Source organism: Callospermophilus lateralis, chromosome 6 (genome assembly GCF_048772815.1).
Source record: "Callospermophilus lateralis isolate mCalLat2 chromosome 6, mCalLat2.hap1, whole genome shotgun sequence".
In the NCBI taxonomy this organism is placed as follows: Eukaryota; Metazoa; Chordata; class Mammalia; order Rodentia; family Sciuridae; genus Callospermophilus; species Callospermophilus lateralis.
The window spans coordinates 118484000-118505775 of record NC_135310.1 but is presented as its reverse complement, the minus strand read 5'-3'; the positions used below and the strand labels follow the sequence as shown (position 1 = coordinate 118505775).

Below are 21776 nucleotides of genomic sequence, written 5' to 3'. Positions count from 1 at the left end.
ATGTTGCTCATTTGTCTAGAATTAACAGACTACTTCAACAAATGAAACTCAGATTCAACTCAAACTTTCTTAGCTATGTTTTCATTATGAAAACTAAAAGTTGGGCTGGGGTTGTGGCTCAGCAGTAGAGCACTGGCCTAGCAAGTTTGAGGCCCTGGGTTTGGATCCTCAACACCACATATAAATAAATAAATAAAAAGCAAGGTATTAAAAAAAAAAAAAAACCAATAACAACTAAAAGTTGTAGGTTTTAAGACATTTATAACCACTTATACCACCTATAAAGAATTCTTCATTCCCCTGTACACCTTTAATCCCTCAAAATAACATCAAATATGGCTGGGCACAATGGCACATGTCTGTAATGCTAGCTACTCAGAAGTTTGAGCTCGCAGGAGGATCCCAAGTTCAGGGCTAGGCGGAGCAACTTATTAAGACCCTGTCTCAACAACAAAAAAGGGCTGGAAATGTGGGTCAGGTACAGAGTAGAGTGATCCCTTCATGTGCATAAGGCCCGGGGTTTGATACATTATTTGAGATATTTAAAAACCCCACCTTTCAATAAGTCATGTATGAATGAAAAAATATATATAGAACTAGACTTCAAAATAACCTGGTCAAGGTTGAGCTACAGAAGAAAAATGATTGGCCTGAGTGTTCATTATTCTATTTTATTTCTGTCCATGTTTGAAAATTTTCATAATTAAAAATTAAATGAATAATAAGAAAACAGAAGCTTAGTTTCACCTATATAAAGGAAAAAAATTCAAATAATATTAAAATAAGAACAGGATGTTATTTTTAAAAATGAGAGAATTAAGCTGGTGCACACCTATAATTCCAGCAATCCTATTGACTGGGGAGGCTATGGCAGGAGGATTGCAAGTTCTAAGCCAGTCTGGGCAACTTAGCAAGAACCTGTCCCAAAATAAAAAATGGCTAGGGATATAACTCAGTGGTAGAACGTGTCCCACTAAGCACCCCACACAGAACAAATGAAACAAGAGAACCAAATAACTCTTGTAGAGTGGAAGTATAATAAGAGAAATAAGAAATAATGAGATCTACAAGAAAAAATCTTTAGGGGGGCAGGGAGGAAATGAAAGAAAATAGGAGAGGAAGGTAAGAGATGAAGAGGACCTATGTAAAGAGTTTTAATATTTGTATAAAGGTATTTTAGAAGTACAGAATGGACACTAAAGAGGAGAACATAATGTAAAAAATTAAGAAAGATTCAAACCCAAAGAATTAGTTTCAAAATTCAAAGTACACACCAAATCTTTAGCCTAACAGGTGAAAACAGTTTTCTAGTGAGGCTCATCACTATGAAATAATATATTATAGACTTCTGCAAGGGAAAAAGCTTTCATAAAAAGATGAAGAATCAGGGTGGCATTGGTCGTTAGCAGGAAGAATGGAAACTAAAAGACAATAAATCAATTTTGACAAATTCTGAAGGATAATTATTTTTAACCTAGAATTCTTTAAACATAGTCAACTAAATGTTAAGACCAGAATAAAGACTATGAGACATTCAAAGTCTCCCCCAAATCTCATACTCTTTCTTATAGCTATTGTACTCTACCATATAATTGTCATTGCTGCATTTACATATATTCACAAGTATTTCATGTATAATCATTTAGTAATAAATGACTTTTAAGTAATACCAGCACATTATTATTTTTTTTTTAAAGAAGCTTCACATACTGGTTATACCCCACTTTAAAAAAAATTATTTTCACATATTTATTTTATTTTTATGTGGTGTTTAGGATCGAACCCAGGGCCTCACACATGCTAGGCGAGCGCTCTACCTCTAAGCCACAACCCCAGCCCTGCACCCCATTTTTTTACAAAAAAATTTGGCATAAAATGTGTAATGAAATATGGTACTGAAGAGGTCTCAAGTCCTCTGCAAAAAAAAAAAAAAAAAAGGATAGCAGACAGCTGATAAACAGGGGCTACAAAGACAGAGAAAATAATAAACTATAGGATGATGGTGAAGGGAAATCCAAATGGGCAACCCAATCAGATGAACACAGATTAAGACTTCTTTAGGAATATTAAGCTGAAATAATATCCAAATGTATCTGTCCATATTAAAGCATGAGTATTTACATCACTGGGTAAAATTATGGAGTTGAATTAAGTGATAAATATTACAAAGAAGATTAAGCAAGCCAAATAATGCAGAAAGGAAAAGGAATCCCAATAATTTAAGTATAGAATATTCATCTAGGAAAAAATGATATGACATTTGCAAGATGGGGACTGGGGTAGTGGTGATAGATGGGGTCCTATTTTCCAGAAAGAAATAACAGCTAGAATTGGGGATTGGAGGGGGGAAGACCTACTATAACTATGTCATTTATTATTTATAAAAGGTAAATACATCAGGAGAGTGAAAAACTGGCAAAAAGAATAACACATTTTAAAATCAAAGTCTTTATAACTGTCTCTAATTGTGTACATGCATACCTGATTTGCTTAACACAAAAGGTGTTACACCACCACCACCACCACCACCACCAAACTCTTTAAAAATTATGTAAAATTTCATTACTGTGTACCAGTCATTGATATGCTAAATAGATTACTAAAAAGTGAGAGCTGAGCAGAATCCAGCAAGGTAGAACACTGTGTCCTAGTGTCCAGTTCAGAGTATGTGCCAATGCTGAATGAGTAAATGGGTGAAAGGAATATAAGGTCATTTTAGTAGAAATGATATAAAAAAGAAGATATGCATGTAATAGTTGAAGAGATTTATTCTTCTGTAGTAAAAGGAACAGGAAGCATTGTACCAGAATGAAGAAGTGTTACATATCAATAAGCAAGTATGCCAAGAAAGTGTTCCAAAGACAAAGGCAAAAAACTTGAAATGGGGGTAGGCGGGCAAAAAGGTGACAACATTTGATGTTTGAACAGTGTGGTATTTGTTAGAACCAATATTATTCGCTAAGATTCATTTACTATTTATTGAGCACCTACTATGTATCAGGTACTAAGTCCTATGGATATAGCAGTGACTCCAAAAAAATCTTTGTTGTGATAGGACATATATTTCAGGAAAAGGGACAAATATAGAGTATCAGGTTGTGTTAAGTACTATGGGGGGAAACTGAAGGGAGACAGGAAGAGCAATTCATGAGTGGTGGTTTGCTAATTAGGTTTGGGTAGGAAAATATGAGAGAAAGCCAAACACAGTATCTTGGGGAAAGCACTTCAGGTGGGAGGGACAGTAAGTGCTCTTTGCTTAGTGGTATTTGGACCATAGAACTTTGGCATTCATTCTGAGTAGGACCTCAGAATGAAGGTTTGGAGACTATCTGAAACTTGAATGATTACTCTGATAGCTGTGTTACCAACAATATAGAAGGCAAGTGTAGCAGGAGGAAGAAAGTGAGGGAGGTTATAGCAGTTACTACCAGTCATACAGGTGAAGCTCTGGGTGATTACAACAAGAGAGTAGTATGGAAGAGTGATTCTAATTACTTGGAAAGCTGTTCAATCTTCCTATCAGTCAGCACTCAGCTCTAGCTTTATTTCTTCTAAAATGTTTTAACAATATTCTAGAATAAAGACTGGAAATGGGATCCTGTTGGATTCTGGATCATTTCCTCTTTTCTCTTTTGAGTAGTCTTCATTTACATGCAAACCATTCTGTAAGTAATATGGCACTATATACCTAAAAGCCTTAAAAAAAAAAAAAAAAAAAATCACCTAACTTTTGACTTAGCAATTCTACCTTTAGGACATGTCCTAAAGATAACTATAAACAGATTCATGCAAAAAGATTATCAATCACAAAGAGCTGTCAAAAATGCTTAAAGACATAGGGAATACTATGTAACCATCTGATTTAATATAAAAAATATATCAAGTGAATTAAAAGATCACAATTTTTAAGTTAGATTGCAGTTTTGAAAAAAGAAGTTGGGTGGAGGGAGGTTATGAACACAGCCATTAAAAGTATGAAAAGAGAATAATAGTGATAATACAAGATTGCCCAGGAGTTCATCTTACTGAATCTGGGTGATGGGTGAACAGGTGGAGGTTGGGGGTGGATTGTTCATTATTTTACCATTTTTCCTATTTTCATAGATATATCTCAACTTTCCAAAAAAAGGTTTTTAAAAAAGTGAAACTATATTTACTAAAATGTTAAGTGATAATATGAACACAGATGTTTTGTTTTCCCATAACTAAGTCTTATGCATTCTAAGTCACTTCAAAACATAGCACCAAGACAAGTTTAACTTACCACCCAACAGGCGTTTCCAAGATCAGCAATCTTCACTTTGAGTTTTTCTGCATTTTTTGGCTCAAGGGGATTAACGAGGAAATTTCCAGCAGTGGATTTTCCTACAGACAACAGGCACTGTCAATAAAACTATTTAATGAACAAAAAACCCCAAAGGGCTCTAATAATTCTCTCCAAGGTAAGAGTTAAACAAGGCCCTCAACTGGCAACCTATAATAAGTTTTCTAAGACAAAAAGAACACAGCAATAACTTCTATTTCTAGAATTAAAACCTCTGTGATCAGAGCACCAAGTGAAATATTCTGAAGCCCATACACAACCAATAAAATTCAAAGTTAGCTATTGCTTTACATATTAAAGGGGAACTTGGACACCTGCTATAAAACTGTAGTTACAAAAACAATGGTACTTTTTAGTCTAGAAATCATGAATGTGTTGTGCAGGGGAAAAGTGTTGGTGTATCTGCATGGATACCTTTATTGTCCAGTGGTCCATTATGTTCTTGCTCTTGCTCATCTTCACAAGGTATCTCCGCCCGAATGCTTTCTTGAAGTTGGCTGATGTCCTGTTCACCAAATGACTGGTCTACATTAGAGGAAGACTGGCACACCATGGTATCTGACACCTCAGAAGTTACAGGTGTACAAGAGTCTGTTTCTTCATTTGTGCTGCTGTCTCCATTTTGGGAGCTTAGGAGACTAGGTTCCTGCTTCAAATTTTGGACACCACAGTCATTAGCATTATGCAGATCCTCTTTAAGCCTCAATGATTCTTTATTACTGTTCTCAGTATAATTTATGATTTCAATTATTCCATTGCAATTAATTTCTGCTGCACCACCCTCTACACCAGGTTCCATAAGTGTCTGATCCTGGCCAATGGAACTTGACTCTTCTAAGGAACAAACAAACAAAACAGGACGTATGTGTATGTATGTGAGTGAAACAACAATTTCTCACAAGATTAAACATTTCTAGAACTTATACTAAGTGACATAAAAACATGATTAAATATCTAAAACCTGTTTATGGAAGAACAAATATCTTTTAATCCTTACCCAATGACTAAACAAAGTCTACGCTCTAATTCCTGAGAAAAATTAGAAATTACATTTGTATGTCACCTGCCTAACGTTTATGAAAAGATCTAAATCCTTATAAGGACACTCCCAGAGATATACTTATATATGAAACCACTATACTATATAACAATGACATATTAATGTTAAATTGTGCCAAAAAAGTAATTTTTGTGATGCTCTATTTATACCAAGTTTTTCTTGGGTCATTTTATTAGATGGGTTCTCTTTCAAGGGTCTTTCAACAGGACTCTCTGAATCTTCTTGCTTGTTAGGTCTTTTTTGCCCAGGGCCCGACTCTTTCTCCATTTCCTCAATTTCCTGCATTCGCTTCTCTAGTAATTCTGCCTGGCGCTTCTGCTTCTTCTTCAATTTCTTCTTCTTATTCTTTGACATTTTGTCAGCCTGGGCGGAGATTACAAACAGATAAAGCCTTCAGGTGGCTAATCCATTATCCCTAGTTGGAGATAACTGTTAACTTTAAATACTTCCTAATTATATTTCATTCTTTCCCTAAGATTTTCCAATAACTTAAAAGCTGCAGTTAGGAGTGGTGGTGCAAGTCTGTAATCTCAGCAGCTTGGGAGGCTGAGGCAAGAGGATTTCGAATTCAAAGCCAGCCTCAGCAACTTAGTAAGACCCTATTTCTAAATAAAATATAAAAAGGGCTGCAGATGTTGTTTAGCGGTTAAGCACCCCTGAGCTCAATCCTTGGACCAAAAAAAAAGAAAGAAAGAAAGAAAGAAAAGAAAACCACCAGCAGATATTCTTATGAAACCAAATGAGAATAAAAATTAACAACAAATCTTGGTCTTTTGAGTGGTCTGTGGGGCCAGTTTACTCTCGGACACTCAAATTTATAGAAGCATCACCAGTACAGATTTGCTGAAGATGCATGGGAATTTGCTGAAGAAAATTACAGAAGCGCAGGAATATTTTCTCCCTTGGTTTCCAAACTCTGTTTAAACAGAGACTATCCATAAGAGAAGAATGCATGCCTATAGCCCATTGATCAGAATTAAATATAGAAACCCCTTATACTTACTGGTTTAGGTTGGGGAGCAGTACTGACTGAAAAGAAAAGAAAACCAAGTAAGAATTCTAGTAGTATTTAGCAGGCAAGATACCCAATCAAAATGAAAAGCTTTTCTTGAACAGCCTATTGTTTTTAAGGACTTCAGTAGAAACCACATTATCCTTAATTTTAAAGAAAACAAATAATTCACACAAAAGTTGCCAAACAGTAAAAAAGTTAAAATGAATCCTTCCCCAGGTAGCATTAATACACGCAAAGGGCCAAGTCCTAATTTCTGGTTTCCACTATTAATGCTGCTAAAATCATCTATTTTCCCATTCCCACACACTGTTTAAAATAGAAAGTGACAAGCAACAAGCACCTCGTCCCCAAGCTGCACTTCCACCTCCAAATTCTTCCCTCTTGGAACTTGTCAATTTTAAGAGTGGGGGAGGGGAGCCTAGGTGACACCAAGAACTATAGTAATTTGCTATAGAACATATTATAAATAACAGTTTAATTTAGGTAGGATATTTAGTCTTTCTTTTAAAAAACATTTATAAACACGGTAAAAAACACATAATGAAAAATGTATCCTCAATCATTTTTAAATATACAGTTCAGTAGTGCTCACTATACCCACATTGTTGTACAAAAGAACTCTAGAACTTGTTTACTGTGCAAAACTAAACTCTTGTTTCAACTTCTTGTTTCCTCCTTTTTTGCTCTTCCTTTAAAGAAACATTATGATAACTGTTGTTTGAACCTGCATATCAAGAAAGTTCCTCAAATATGACTGAGCTACTAAAATGGAAAAAAATGTTCACAACCATAATTTATTCAACATATACTATTATGTGGCATGCTCATAACTGTATCAATGTGAAATTTAATCATGGTAACTCTTGAAATCAAGTCAGTCAGCCAAAGTCTCCCAGTCAACGGTGAAGCTAAGATCAAAGTCTCATCCTAGTGTAAACCCAAGCTCTTAGCTGGGTGCAGTGGTGCACACCTGTAATCCCAGTGGCCCAGGAGGCTGAGGCAGGAGGATCACAAATTCAAAGCCAGTTCAGCAACAGTGAGGTGCTAAGCAACTGAGACCTTGTCTCTAAATAAAATACAAAATAGGGCTGGGGATGTGGCTCGGTGGTCAAGCACCCTTGAATTTAATCCCCGGTACCACCCCTCTACCAAACCACGCCCCCCCCAAGTTCTTAATGTTATCTTGTTCCTCTGCAGATCACTAATCCACAAGTGATCATGTAGGATTATGGTAAGCAGTAGCACAGCAAAAATGGTCATCAAATAAAAGAAATAACACCTTTATACAACAATACAAGTTAGCTATTTTAATATACAACATGTTAAGAATCTCAGAGGAATAATGAGAAAAGTCTCCTGAAGGTTGATCTATTTCTTAAATATTTACAGTTAAATGATCAAACAGTGTCTTATTATTAACACCTTGGCAATAAACAATGGTAGAAATTTATCTAAACTTCCAATGAGAGCAAAGCCCCTCTTTGCCTAATATACCTGCAGATCCTGAAGGTGGAGGAGCTCCAGATCGCTGCCATTCCGTTGCTTCTGCGGCCAGCCTCCGAATGTACTGCTCATTCACTGACAACAAGATGTTTTCCGGTTTAATGTCAGTGTGGATGATTCGGCACTTTGTATGTAAATAATCCAGACCCTGTAACACCTGAATGAGAATACAGCAAATTTGTAAACACAATACAGAAGATTGGTCTAGACTTCCAAGTTTTATAAAGCTAATTCTATTTGGACATAATCTTTAATTAGGTACATTATAAAGACTGACAACAAATATTCAGCATACCCTTTAACTGTTTAAATGTAGGTAAAGGAGATTTAGATATTTTCAATAATTACAAACAGGATAGACACAATACACCCCACGGGCTGGAAAAAAAACCTTAATTTTAGCAGTTAAAAAACCCTGATTTTTAAAATAAAAATTCTATTGGGAATAAGAACACCTGCTCTTCAGCAATATTTGAAAAATGACCACATAGCAAAGAGAAAGAGACATACTTGCTGAATAATTTTTTTGACACAAGGCAGTGGAAGCCCCTGATAATTGGACTTGATGATCCACTTGAGCAGATGATGTCCCAAAACTTCAAACACCATGCAGATATCTAGGAGTTCATTAAGGAATAAAAAGGAGGCACAAGAGAAAAGGGCAAAACAAAAGATGTAGATTCCACCATAATGAAAATGTTACATATTGTTTTCTTTTGATCAAAAAGTTAGAGAGCTTGATTGTCAATATTCTGAAATTCCAAGATCTACTGCTATAAAAAATCCATGAAAAGAGAAAGAGCTAGTTTCTTGATAAAAACTATACATATTAATATACTCAGTGGTAAAAAGAAATAAAACCCACACACACAGTGCAAGCACTAAGCTAAAGCTATTGAGGAGATTTTTTTCCCTAACATAGAGGGTTAATAGTTCCTACTATCAGAGTCTCAAAGTAAAACAAACAAAACCTGAATGATTCCAAGGCATTATAAGATATCAAAACTAGAAAAAAAAATGTCAACCTTTTTTTCTTTTTCTTTTTTACAATGCTGGGGATTGAACCCAGTGCAGGCAAGCACTTCCATTGAGCTACAGATCTTTAGCCCTCGATATTTTTTTTAAAAAATAGAAAACTGACTTGATTTATGCTTTATAGTTTATAAACTAACCTTCATCCTAGTGCTACCATGTATACTCTTTATATTCAAACATTCTCATCACACCACAGAGCAAGAATACTCTGAGCCTACTCTTTGAGTGTGCATGGCATTACAGAGATTTTGATAGTTTCAGTTGTCGTCATCATCTTTTTTTTTTGGTGGGTGGGGGGTACTAGGGGTTGAACCCAGGGGCACTAAACCACTGAGCCACAACCCTAACCTGTTTTATTTCAGGACAGGGTCTTTCTAAGTTGCCCAGGCTGACTTCAAACTTGTGCCTCCTGCCTCAGCCTCCTGAGCCACTGGGATTACAGGTGTGTGCCCACTGCACTTGGCTTATGTTGATGTCTTCTATCCTCATAAGTTTCAACATACATTAAATTGTCAAGACATAAACATAATATAGTAATAACCCACTGTCCAGGTATTAAAAAAATTTTTTTTTAGTTGTAGAAGGACACAGCCTTTGTTTTTTAAAAACTGTAGATGGATATAATACCTTTATTTATTTTTATATGGTGCTGAGGATTGAACCCAGCATCTCATGTGTATAAGGCAAACACTTCACCACTAAGTTACAACCCCAGCCCAGATTTTTGTTTTAAATAATATTTGCCACTTAAAAGAAAGCCTGGATTGATTAGAAAAATGGCTAGATGCAAGGCTATGGGACAGGAAAAATACAGGATGAGCTTAGGACACCTTGCTGTGCCAAACAAGGAAATTTTAAAAAAAAGGAAATATTTTGAAGAGAATGCAGTTGCCAAAGTGAGGACTATTTTAAAGAGTAAAGTTATGAGTAACAGACTACCTAAAATTAGCCAGGTGCAGTGGCATAAGCCTATAGTAGTCCCAGAAAACTGGGAGGCTGAGTCAGGAGGATCGCAAATTTAAGACCAGCCTGGGCAACTCTTCGAGAACCTGTCTCACAATTAAGATAAAAAGATGTGAGCTGCAGTTGTGGCTAAGTGGTAGAGCCCTTGCCTAGCACAGGTGGGGCATTGGGCTCGATCCTCAGCACCACATAAAAGTAAATAAGTAAAATAAAGGCATTTGTACATCTACAACTAAACAACAACAACAACAACAAAAAAAAAAGGATGTAGTTCAGTGGTAGAGCACCTAGTTCAATCTCCAGGACTGCCTGCCCCTCCCACAAAAGAGTACATATACTGATATTATTTTAGTGTGAGAGGGGCAGAAAGGAAATGTCTTCTTTAAAGACAGTCAAATGATAAATATATAAAATATGATGGAAACAGAAAAATCATCATTTTTATAATCACTATAATACTAACAGGTTCAGGTAAAAATCAATGAAACTACTATGTAAAAGACTATTGGGAAAATGATTGTCACAGTATCAAAATACCACTTCACAGATTAATTATAAAAGGAAGGAGGTATTTTTTTTACAACAGTGAATTCAATAAGGCACTGCCTCAAAGAGATAATCAAACTTAGCACTACCAATGATAAACACAGATTTGCACTGTTTGCCCTCTGATACAATACACTTAAGAAAAAGACATTATGTATCATACTTGACAAAACTGATTAACTGAACTAATAATCAGACAAATCTGAATTAAGAAACAAACTAATAACTAGCCTAAATTCTTAATCAAATAAGAAAAAAAAAAGAAAAAGGTTAATGACATGAAAGGATGGTTAATGGGACATGACAAATCAAAACAACATGATCACATCTCAAGCTACTGTAATGAACCAAAAAAAAAAAAAAAAGACAAAATATTAAAAAACAGCAAAAAACTCTAGACACTGGGGAACAAGAGCAACAATGCCTGAAAGAAGGAAACAAATGAGTTAAATTCTAAGATTGCCCCCACTATACTGCCTTGACACTTTCTAGTCACCCTATGAGTTGAGTAGATCGAACTGAAAGTCTGGGGAGACAAGGAAGCTATATAAGGCATCAAAGAGGAGAAAGCTATAGAAGAGAACTTGGGAATTTACAGAGGGTTCCCTTCAAGTATTGTGCAGAGTACTAACAAGTGCATGTATGTGAGGAAACTAACAGAGGCAGAGAAGAAAAATAAAAAAGAATAAAGGCCTTGTGTTCACCTACAACTAAAAAATATTAAAAAAAAAAAGAGAGAGAGAGAACTGTCCCAGGGCATTGGGTAGAGTATCCAGGAAGGTCTTGACTCAGTAAAGAGGAATGTTTAGCTCTAAATCAAGCACTGTGCACCCAAGAATGAAGGTCAAGATTTATAGGAATGCAAGCTTTCCAGCAGTCAAAAACATGTTTGGCATTATCTTTAAACATGTTTTACATTATCTTATTATCATTATTCTAGAATTGCAGCAAAAATGCAGGGAAACATATCCAAAATTACAATAACTCATTAAAGTACAATGTAAAAAATGAAAATACACTGAATGGGATAAATGGCAGATAAGAATAAAAATAAAATTAGTGAGTTTAAAGCTACAGCAATTGAAAACATTCAAAATGAGATACATAGAGAAAAAACAATCCAAACAACCAATTTTTTTTTTTTACTCAGCCACAAGAGTAAGCTGTGAAGAGGAGTCTCAAGCAACCCCCCCAAAAAGGGAGGAGAAGAAGGAAGGCACTACTTTTTGCAACAAATCAAGACATCATAAAAAAAATAATGGCAATGATTAATTCAGTAGCAAAGCAAAACTCTAGGCACTTAACATCCTGGATGCCATTTCTCACAAAACAGAACTAGAGAAATGTTTAATTCTAGAGGAAATTTACAAAATAAGCCTGGAACATCCTGATGAGCCAGATAATAAAGAAAGTGCCAGGCTGGGGTTGTGGCTCAGAGGTAGAACACTCACCTAGCATGTGAGGCACTAGGTTCAATCCTCAGCACCACATAAAATAAAGATATTATGTCTACCTATAATTAAAAAATAAATTAAAAAAAAAAAACTGCCAAAGAGCTCATGTGGATCCTAACTCAAAACAAACAAACAAACAAAACAAAAAACTAGAGAGGGTTCTGGTGGAACAGGAAGCCACCAGAGTAACCTATTTCTCTCCTAGGTGTTGCATTGGCAGATCCTTCTGATGTAATTATTTGAAATTCTGGAAGTATGCTGAAAGCTTTCAACTTCCAAGGGAAGACTTGGATGGTAAATGGTGGTTGATTTTGGTCGGTTTCAGCACAGTAGCAGCTACCATTTGCCTACTTTCAGACCTGTGGAGGTAGCCCTGCATATAGCTTGCAGGAGGAGCCAGGGTGCACAAAAAGGATGATGAACTAAACATCGAGGATCTGTTCTCTGACCACAGCTTCTAATCAGAGAAATGAGGTATAAAAAGATACACTTTTACACCTCTAACTGCTTCAAGCCCCTGCCATACCAAGTGACTTACAGAGATTTAAAGGGTCATTGCCCTTTTCTTCATCTTCATTTTTCTGATTCCCCTTTAGGAGCCAGACTGGAATGTTTGAGAGCATTGCATACATTGAAAAATTGACTATGCATGCCCATAGAAAGGTACAGGCTCTCCATAAAAACCTGAGAAGACCATTAATTTACGTCTTAGGCTGATCCTTCACAGAGATTTTTGTGACAGTAAAATCCAAACAAAAGCACAGCAAACCCTGAAGGGGCTGAATCTGATTTCTAGAGTTACCATGCAAGAGTCAATGTCCAGTTTTCAACAAATTGTGGCTTATCTGAAAGAAACAAAAACTGCTCCTAAAAAAGACCTGATGGCAAATCTATTAGATAAAGTCTTTGAAACAATTGTCTTAAAGATGCTCGATGTGGAAAAAGTCAAGAAAGTGATGTATGAACAAAACAAGTTATCAATAAAGGGAAAGAAATAAAGTAACCAAAGAGAAATTTGGAGGTCAAAAGTATAAATGAAACGAAAAATTCACTAGAGGAATTCCAAGGCAGATCTGAGCAGGCAGAAAAAACAATAGGCAAACTTGAAGACAGGACAATGTTAATGATATATTGAGTCTGAGGAACAGAAAGAAAAGATAAGAGTACAATGAAGTGGCCCATTTGTGGCAGTCTTAGAAGAAAATCAGAAAGGGACAGAGAGAATATTTGAAGAAATAATGACTGAAAGACACAAATATAAACATCCAAGGAGCTCAGAGAACTAAAAATAAGATAAACTCAAAAAATCCACATCATAGGACAAGCAAAAATAAGATCCACACCAAGATATATTATACTCAAACAAGAGAAAGAAAGATTCTTGAAAATTGCAAGAGAAGAGATCTGTCACATGTAAGATTATCAGCAAATTTTTCATAAGAAACTTTGGAGGCTAGAAGGCAGTGGGCCAATATAGTCAAAGTAGTGAAAGAAAGACTGTCCCTACTTCTAGCAAAACCATCTTTCAAAACTGAGGGAGAAAGAAGATGGGTGCGGTGACTCACACCTGTAATCCAAGTGGCTGGGGAGGCTGAGGCAGGAGGATGGTGAGTTCAAAGGCAGCCTCAGCAAGACCCTATCTCTAAGTATCCAGTATCTCTGAATAAAATACAATAATGACTCACTGGCTTAATGTCATTCTATAGATACCAGCTATTATTCCTTATTAATTCTTCTTAATGGCCATGGAAATAGAATTAACTTATTTAATACTGAAGTTGATACTAAGTTTCTAGTTCAGGTTCTTTTATATTTTAATATGAGAAAGAAGAATGATCTAGAAAAAAGCAGTTTTCAGACAAAGAAAAATGCAGTTATACAGCTTCATCTGTAGGTGTGCTATGCTGTGAAAAGGGATAAAGACAGGTAAATGACATAATCAGTTAACCCTTAACACAGCTCTGAGTAATATCTTTTTAAATTTCTAATAGTAGCAAATAATGCAGTAGCAAAGACAGCTGGGAGATACGTAGGAGGAAGAGCAGAGAGAAATGGCTAAGTACAGGGGAGAAAATAATTAAAAAGTGAACAGAAATCATATAGTAATATTTCAAAAATACCTTAAACTTGAAATTCAGATCTATTAATAATTTTTTTAAAAGCCTTCTTCTTGGGGCTGGGGCTGTAGGTCAGTGGCAAAGTGCTTGCCTTGCATATGTGAGGCACTGAGTTCAATTCTCAGCACCACATAAAAATAAAGATACTGTGTGTCCATTTACAACTAAATAAATATTTTTTAAAAAAAATACTTTTTCTATATAGTTCAACAAAGGTACTCAATATTACTAAGGAGAATATGTAGAATATTTCTATAGTTTTACTTGTAATTTTACCAAATAATTAAAGAAATCTGGCACAATTTGACAAACATTATAAAACCAAATAACAAGACAGAATCTAATGGCTATCATGACATCCTGAATAGATTTTATATAACCTTTTTATTACTTTGAAACAACACACAGGCACACACAGGCACGCGCACGCGCACGCACACACACACACACACACACACACACACACACACAGAACCATCTACACTCTCTGACGCACACACATGGAACCACCTACAAAGTGTCCACAATAGGTATAATACTGTTTTAAGATGAATGTCAGCGATTTTACTTGATTTTACTTAGCAATCGTGGGTTTCTGACTTGTTCTTCTCTAAGGGAATGATTCAAAACTTCAGAATGATAAGCCTTTTCACATTAATACCTTTTCTTTCCTCATCCTTTCTTCCTGCTTATCTGTCCAAACCTCTTCCCACGGCACATGCAACTACACAGCCATTTGTATCCCATCTCAATAACAAAAACAAAACCCCCACCAGTTAAGAATGTGTGTCCAGAAAAGCTAAACAGACATGAAAAACAGAATGATATATGACATGTCTTTCCTTATGCTTCGCTTGTGTGCATATTACTATAAATTGAACTTGGGACCTGAGGCATGCCAGGCAAGCACTCTATAGCCCCAAATCTTTTAAAATTTTATTTTTGAGACATGGTGTCATTAAGTTGCCCAGGCTGGCCTCAAATTTATTATCCTTCTACCTCAGTCTCCCTAGTAGCCACCACTCCTGGCTTCCTTATCCATTTTTAGGTAGCTACTTAACAAATAATTTTAGATTCTCCAATCTGAATTTTTCGGATTTTGAAAAATCTGACAGGCTTTCTTAACCAATAACCTTTCAAGTAGCTCAGTGCACATCAGATTGATCAGTTAACTTATGAAGAAAATCAGAGGCCTGGGGCTGTAGCTCAGTGACAGAGCGCTTGCCTGGCATGTGTGGGTTGAATCCTTAGCACTACATAAAAATAAACAAACAAAATAAAGGCATGTTGTCCATCTAAAATTAAAAACAAACGAAAAACACATAAATAAAGAAAATCAGTTAAGGTTCCCTCCAACACTAAAATTCTAAAAATCTATATAAAACCATTTAATAAGTCAATTTTTCCATTACAACAGAATGCAAACAATCATATTCAAAACAAAAGCTACATCTGCAGTCTCTTCAATATTAAGATCTGGTGAAAAAATAAAATCATGACTTAAAATCTTATTTATCTATTAGTTTTCACACACAAAAAATTACTTCCCCTAAAATTTCTGTGATAATTGGTAAAGATCATAGAATATTTATTTAGTAACACAAAGCTATTTTTTTTAAAAAAATGGCTCCTTTGGATTTGCTTTGATTTTTCTAAGCCGGAAACCCAAAAGAATATCCTGAAAAAGCATGCCACACAAAAATAGACATAAATCAGAAAAGTTCAATAAAAGAAGGTAATTTTATATTTTATTTACTAAGAAATCACATAAGTGCAATTTGTACAAATCCAGCTCCTTTCTTTGGGATAAAGTCAATTCCTGATTTACTTAAGAATAAGTTCTTAAAAGGATACGTGTTCCATTAACTCCTGATATTTTAAAGTCATCCAGTAGTTGAACGACCATTTCTCTATTTGGATCATTAGGATCTGAATTGCGAACCTGTACAAAGGGAAGAGACAATATTCATCAAGAGGGAAAAAGCACGGAAATAAGCCAAATGGTAGAGGAAGAATACCTGTAGCAACTCAACTCCGAGAATGGGCTCCTATAAATATATACCCTAATTTTCTAATTCAACTATTTTGTGACTTGAAATGCTGCCTCCAAATCAACTGCTGGTTACCAAGTTATGAGGAATTCAGGAGCTTTCACAGGATTCAAATCCAAAAACTTTCTTAAATAAACAGTACGGTGGGGCTGGGGATATAGCTCAGTTGGTAGAATGCTTGTCTTGCATGCATAAGGCCCTGGGTTTGATCCCCAGCATAAAAAATTAAAAAAAAAAAAAAAAAAAGAAACAAACAAACAAACTAAACAGTACACTGAATTGCTTTTGGGCACATGTTCCTTACTCTCATCATAAACTAGCACACTGCCTTAGAGATTTCCTGGTCCAACATTCATAAAATGAATGAAACACTGAGGGGCAGAAAGAGAAAAAAAAAAAGAAGAAGTGATAAAGAAGATTCCAGGATAAAGATGAAACAAAATCCAGGTTCTTTAATTTTTATCACACTGATTTATTCTTAATTTGTAACAAAGTGATAATTTTTTGGATAAAATCTGCTCAAGTTTCCAGGTTAAGATGGAATTAATGAATGCAGTATTTATTTTTTATGTTACATATTTTAAAACATAAAATAGATGTTCCAAATTTAATCACACAACTTTCCTTTTAACCACAATAGAAGACATAAATATTTATGGCATGTAAACCATGCTCAATAAAATTTTATTTGTTTGAAAAAATTTTAGGGTGTCTGTATGTATAGGGAGTATTCTTACCATGATCTAGCATACAAAACATGCCCAATAAAGTTCTGTTTGAAAAATTTTGGGGGTGTCGCTCTGTGTAGGGAGAATTCTTACAACAGCATGTCTTAACAATTCCCAACTACATGACTAGAATGTGCAAATATTGTCCTCTTCCTCTAAACTTCCTTAGGCTATCAGAAGTACACTAAAAATTTTGCCATGTTAAAGAGTCTACCATAGTATCTTTATAACTTTATAATGCTATTTGCAGTTCATAAATATAATACTCACTGATTTCAGCAACCGGATTTCATCTAGAGCTGTTTCAGTATAATGTTCAGCACTTTTAACTACTTTCATTGCCACAAACTTCTTCCCTCTAAGAAACAAACATAAGCAATTAAGACTAAACATGCTGCCCTCAATTTTTTCTTTTGGTATGGAGGATTGAATTCAGGGGCACTTCAGTCTCACTGAGTTGCTTAGCACCTCACCATTGCTGAGGCTGGCTTTGAACTCTGAAACCCTCCTGCCAAAGCCTTCTGAGCTACTGGTATTACAGACAGGTGCCACTGAACCCAACCTACTCTCACTTTTGGAAGCTAAGATTTTATTATAACTGAGACACAGTGAACAAATACAAATACTGATTTCATATTTCCCTGTAGACAAAAGTAGCTTGAGCTACTTCTGTGGATTGCTTGTAACTACTAAAGGCACTGCCCAGATTTCATTCACAGGAAGAAAACAATCTATCCTCAGATAACCTGTCACTGAATCTTTTCTCTAAGCTAAATCTACCTTCTTAATAACCCCCTGAATTCCAAGTAAAACCAAGAAACCAGAACAAATAAGAGGAAAAACCTCATCAAATCAGAAATACTGCATATACATCTATATGGCAAAAGTTAAAAGGATAAAAGCTATACCACACTTCCCTATAAGAAGCCAGAAGAGGGCTGGGGATGTAGCTCAGTTGGTCAAGTGCTTGCCTTGCATGCGCAAAGCTCTGGGTTTGATCCTCAGCCAGAGAGAGAGAGAGAGAGAGAGAGAGAGAGAGAGAGAGAGAGAGGAGAGGGGAGAGGGGAGAGGGGAGAGGGGAGAGGGGAGAGGAGAGGAGAGAGGAGAGAGGAGAGAGGAGAGAGAGAGAGAGAGAGAGAGAGAGAGCGAGCACCGGCCAAAAGGAATACTTGGATGAAAACAAAATGACACAAGCTGTGTGCAGTAACTCATGCCTATAATCCCAGCGGCCTGGAAGCCTGGGGCAGGAGGATCACAAGTTTAAGGACAGCCTCAGCAACTTACCTAGACCCTAAGCAATTTAGCAAGATCCTGTCTCCAAATAAAATATGCAAAAGGGCTGGAGATGTGGCCCAGAAATGACAAAAATACAAACACACACACAAACACAAATATATATATAGTGAGGTACACAGATAGCAATTACTATCTCATCAAAGATAGGGCCTCAGCCAGGCATAGTCACACTGAGGGATTTTTTTTTGCCCCAGTGATGTTTTGTCTAAGTATTGAAAATGTGACAAAAAAGATTCAGTTAAAAGAAAAATTGGTTTTGGTCTATAGGATGTAAAACACTTTATTTTATAAAATAAAATCTTGTAAGTCATAAAAATAAATAAAAAATGATATATGCTTAGCTAAATATTCAATGTTACAGAGGTATTTTTATTGTCTATAATTTTTACATAAAGAAAAATTTTAAGTGCATAATTGACCAAATCTGTTACAAAAATAATTTCACAAAGGTTGGTCTAACATTATCCAAAAATTTAATAATACTTGAGTGAAAAGACAATTATTAATTTACACACAACTGAATATTTGGCAAGGCTTTGAATTTGGAAGCTCCAAGTATTTTGCTGATAGTAATTTAATCAATCTCCTGTGCCCAAGGTAGGGAAGAATATATATTACTGATTCTTGATGACCAGAAAAGTGATTTGTCCAAGAACATAAAGATTACTTTTCACCAGACATGGTGGCACACGCCTATAATCCCAGTGGCTCGGGAAGCTAAGGCAGGAGGATCACAAGTTCAAAGCCAGCCTTAGCAAAAACGAGGAACTAATCAACTCAGTGACTCCCTCCCCCTAAATAAAATACAAAATAAAGCTGGGGATGTGGCTCAGTGGTGAGTGCCTCCGAGTTCAATCCCTGGTACCTCCCTCCCTGCCCCTCAAAACGATTACTTTCAACAACAAAATTCTGTTCAAGAAATCAGTCTTTAAAAAAAAAAAAAAAGCCCCTAAACTCTCCCACATATATATGGAAAAGAAATCAACCAACCAATCTAGAGATAGACAGACTGAAGCCCAGACCATCTCTGGGAAATCAGACAAAAACATGGAGGTATATTTAACTAAAAATTTTTTTAGGGACCAGTAAAACTTACTGAATATCCCATGATAACCACACTGTTGAGAAATGGCCCCAGCCCAACTTTCGGATTACATGATATCTCCCATTGAACAGATCTCCAATTTTCACAAGATGATAACCTCCTGGAAGGAAAAAGAGAAAGAATATAAGAAGAACCAGGATGAGAATAAAATAGTAAGAAAAGGTATCTTGTATCCCATTTTTGAACATTTATATGCCTTTTATCAAAAGTTTCTCCTATAAAATCAATTCAATAGAAGAAAACCTTATATGTCTAATTAGCCACACAGTATTATTGAGTTTATGTTACAAACAAATCTTAAGATTTTAAAATTTGTTTTAATTACACAATCATCAAATATATGAAAAAATGCTCATCATCTCTAGCAATCAGAGAAATGCAAATCAAAACTACTCTAAGATATCATCTCATTCCAGTCAGAATGGCAGCTATTATGAAGACAAACAACAATAAGTGTTGTCGAGGATGTGAGGAAAAAAGTACTCATACATGGCTAGTGGGACTGCAAATTGGTGTAGCCAATATGGAAAGTAGTATAGAGATTCCTTAGAAACCTGACAGTAGAATCCATTATGATACATCATACATAAATGGAGTAAAATTTCTCATTTTTCTGATTGTACATGATGCAGAATCTCACCAGTTGTTTTATCATATATATACATAGGATAATAATGTCTGATTCATTCTACTATCTTTCCTAGCCCCATAAAATCTTAGTAAGATTTTAAATTGAGCAAGTGATGCTCTTCAAAAGAACCCCATCCCCAAACAAAAATAAGGTTTTGTATAAGGTTACTTTTGCCACTCAAAAACCCAACAGATTGGGGTTGGGGTTGTGGCTCAGCAGTAGAGCACTCACCTAGCACATGGAAGACACTGGGTTCGATCCCCAGCATCACATAAAATAAATAAATAAATAAAATAAAGGAATTATGTCCAACTATAACTAAAATAAATTATATATATACACATACACACACACATATACATATACACATATATAAAATGTGTGTGTATGTGTGCATAAAACCAACAGATTTACTTAAACATAATCTATTTAGAGGTGCAGCCTCAGGATATTTCTTAGGAGAGAGAAGAATAATGAATTCTATTAATTTAGCTGAAAAGTAGAAAATAGAAGGACCTACTTTTCTAATAAAAACAAACAGGAAGGCCTGAGAAAGCTGCCCAAAGTGGCAGGAATCAAGATATTTTAACATTTATCTTTGCTTGCTGAGAATATGAACTAAGCAAGCAACTTCTTATCCTAGATAGTACAATATATTCGATTATAAGTTCCTACTCAAGGATCCTGAGAAATCTCACCAAGAAACAGAAAAGATAGAAGCAATCTGATGACCTAGTTTATGCACCTGTGATTCCAGTTTAACTTATCTAAGCAGTTATCATGAGAAAAAAGTAATAAGGTATTTAAAAAAGTATACACACACACACACATATACACACACCAAAATATTATATTTGTTTACAGCACTGAAAACAGCTTTTATTTATTTATTTATTTATTTTTTTAGTTTTAGGTGGACACAATATCTTTATTTTTACATGGTGCTGAGAATCAAACCCAGTGCCTCACGCATGCTAGGTGAGTGTGCTACACTTAAGGCACATCCCCAGCCCACAGCTTTTCTTTTCTATTTAATATATGTATGAAAATTTCTAAGGTAATATGTACTAACATTTTAAAAAAGAAATAAACATTTAATATAAAATTTGACTTTGATGCCTTATATCAAATCAGAGCAAACACTATTCCTGTATCTTCAAGAAAAGGATGCAACAAGCAGAAAGCATTAAAACTGTGCTTATTCTGATAGACAAAATATCCAAATGAGTAATGGGAAATCTTACTGTGTATCCCCTAACGAACTTACCTTTACAATAATCATTAGGGTCTTCCTGCTCATCATCATCAGATCCTAGAATCTCCTCTTCCTGCTCTGGTATATCACTCTCAGAATGGGGAGCAGAGCCTCGGTGTTGTGTTTCAGATCTAAGAAATGACACAAATACATTTATTCCATATAAACCAAAGAAAAGAGGGCTTGAAGAAAATATCATTAGCAACCCCCGCCCCCAATTTTCAGATAACATATAAAAAAAATCTTATCAAGTAGGAGCCTCCATAGCTATGGAGCTATAGCTTTGTGTTAGGAAAAAAACTAGTTTTTAAAGTTAGTTCATACCTGATAACTAAATAAAATTTGGAAAATATACAAGAGGAAAAATTACCTGAATCTTAATGTCTAAATATAGTCACTGAGAAATTACTGATTTTCTTCTAGTATTGTTGTAAATTTATAAAAATATTTATCTGTAATCATATATTGCATAAACATTTTGTTTCCTGCTTTTTCTATTCTATCTTTCGTTATTTTTAGGTAATCTCTTAAATCTTAACACAGTTCATTCAGAAACACCACCATTTACTTTGGCACATTCTAGTTACCTGAACATTTAACTTGTTGAATATTTCTGGATAATGTTTATTCTGTATATATAATTATTTTCCTAAAGTTAGACTACCAGATAGGGGTCAAAATATTCCCTCATTT

General features: G+C 35.3%; 1 protein-coding gene across 2 annotated transcripts in view; it reads right to left on the bottom strand.

Moving 5' to 3' along the window:
* Srpk1 (SRSF protein kinase 1) overlaps positions 1-21776 on the bottom strand; it is a 65796-nt gene that overhangs the window by 17024 nt on the left and 26996 nt on the right. For both annotated transcript variants that reach the window (XM_076858836.1, XM_076858834.1), the window contains 10 exons: positions 21096-21214; positions 19189-19297; positions 17067-17154; positions 15872-15959; positions 8413-8519; positions 7894-8059; positions 6388-6413; positions 5534-5747; positions 4739-5158; positions 4265-4365 (listed from right to left, as the gene is read on the bottom strand). In XM_076858836.1, the coding sequence (XP_076714951.1) occupies positions 4265-4365; positions 4739-5158; positions 5534-5747; positions 6388-6413; positions 7894-8059; positions 8413-8519; positions 15872-15959; positions 17067-17154; positions 19189-19297; positions 21096-21214 (1438 nt within the window). The remainder of the gene's footprint in view (positions 1-4264; positions 4366-4738; positions 5159-5533; positions 5748-6387; positions 6414-7893; positions 8060-8412; positions 8520-15871; positions 15960-17066; positions 17155-19188; positions 19298-21095; positions 21215-21776) is intronic.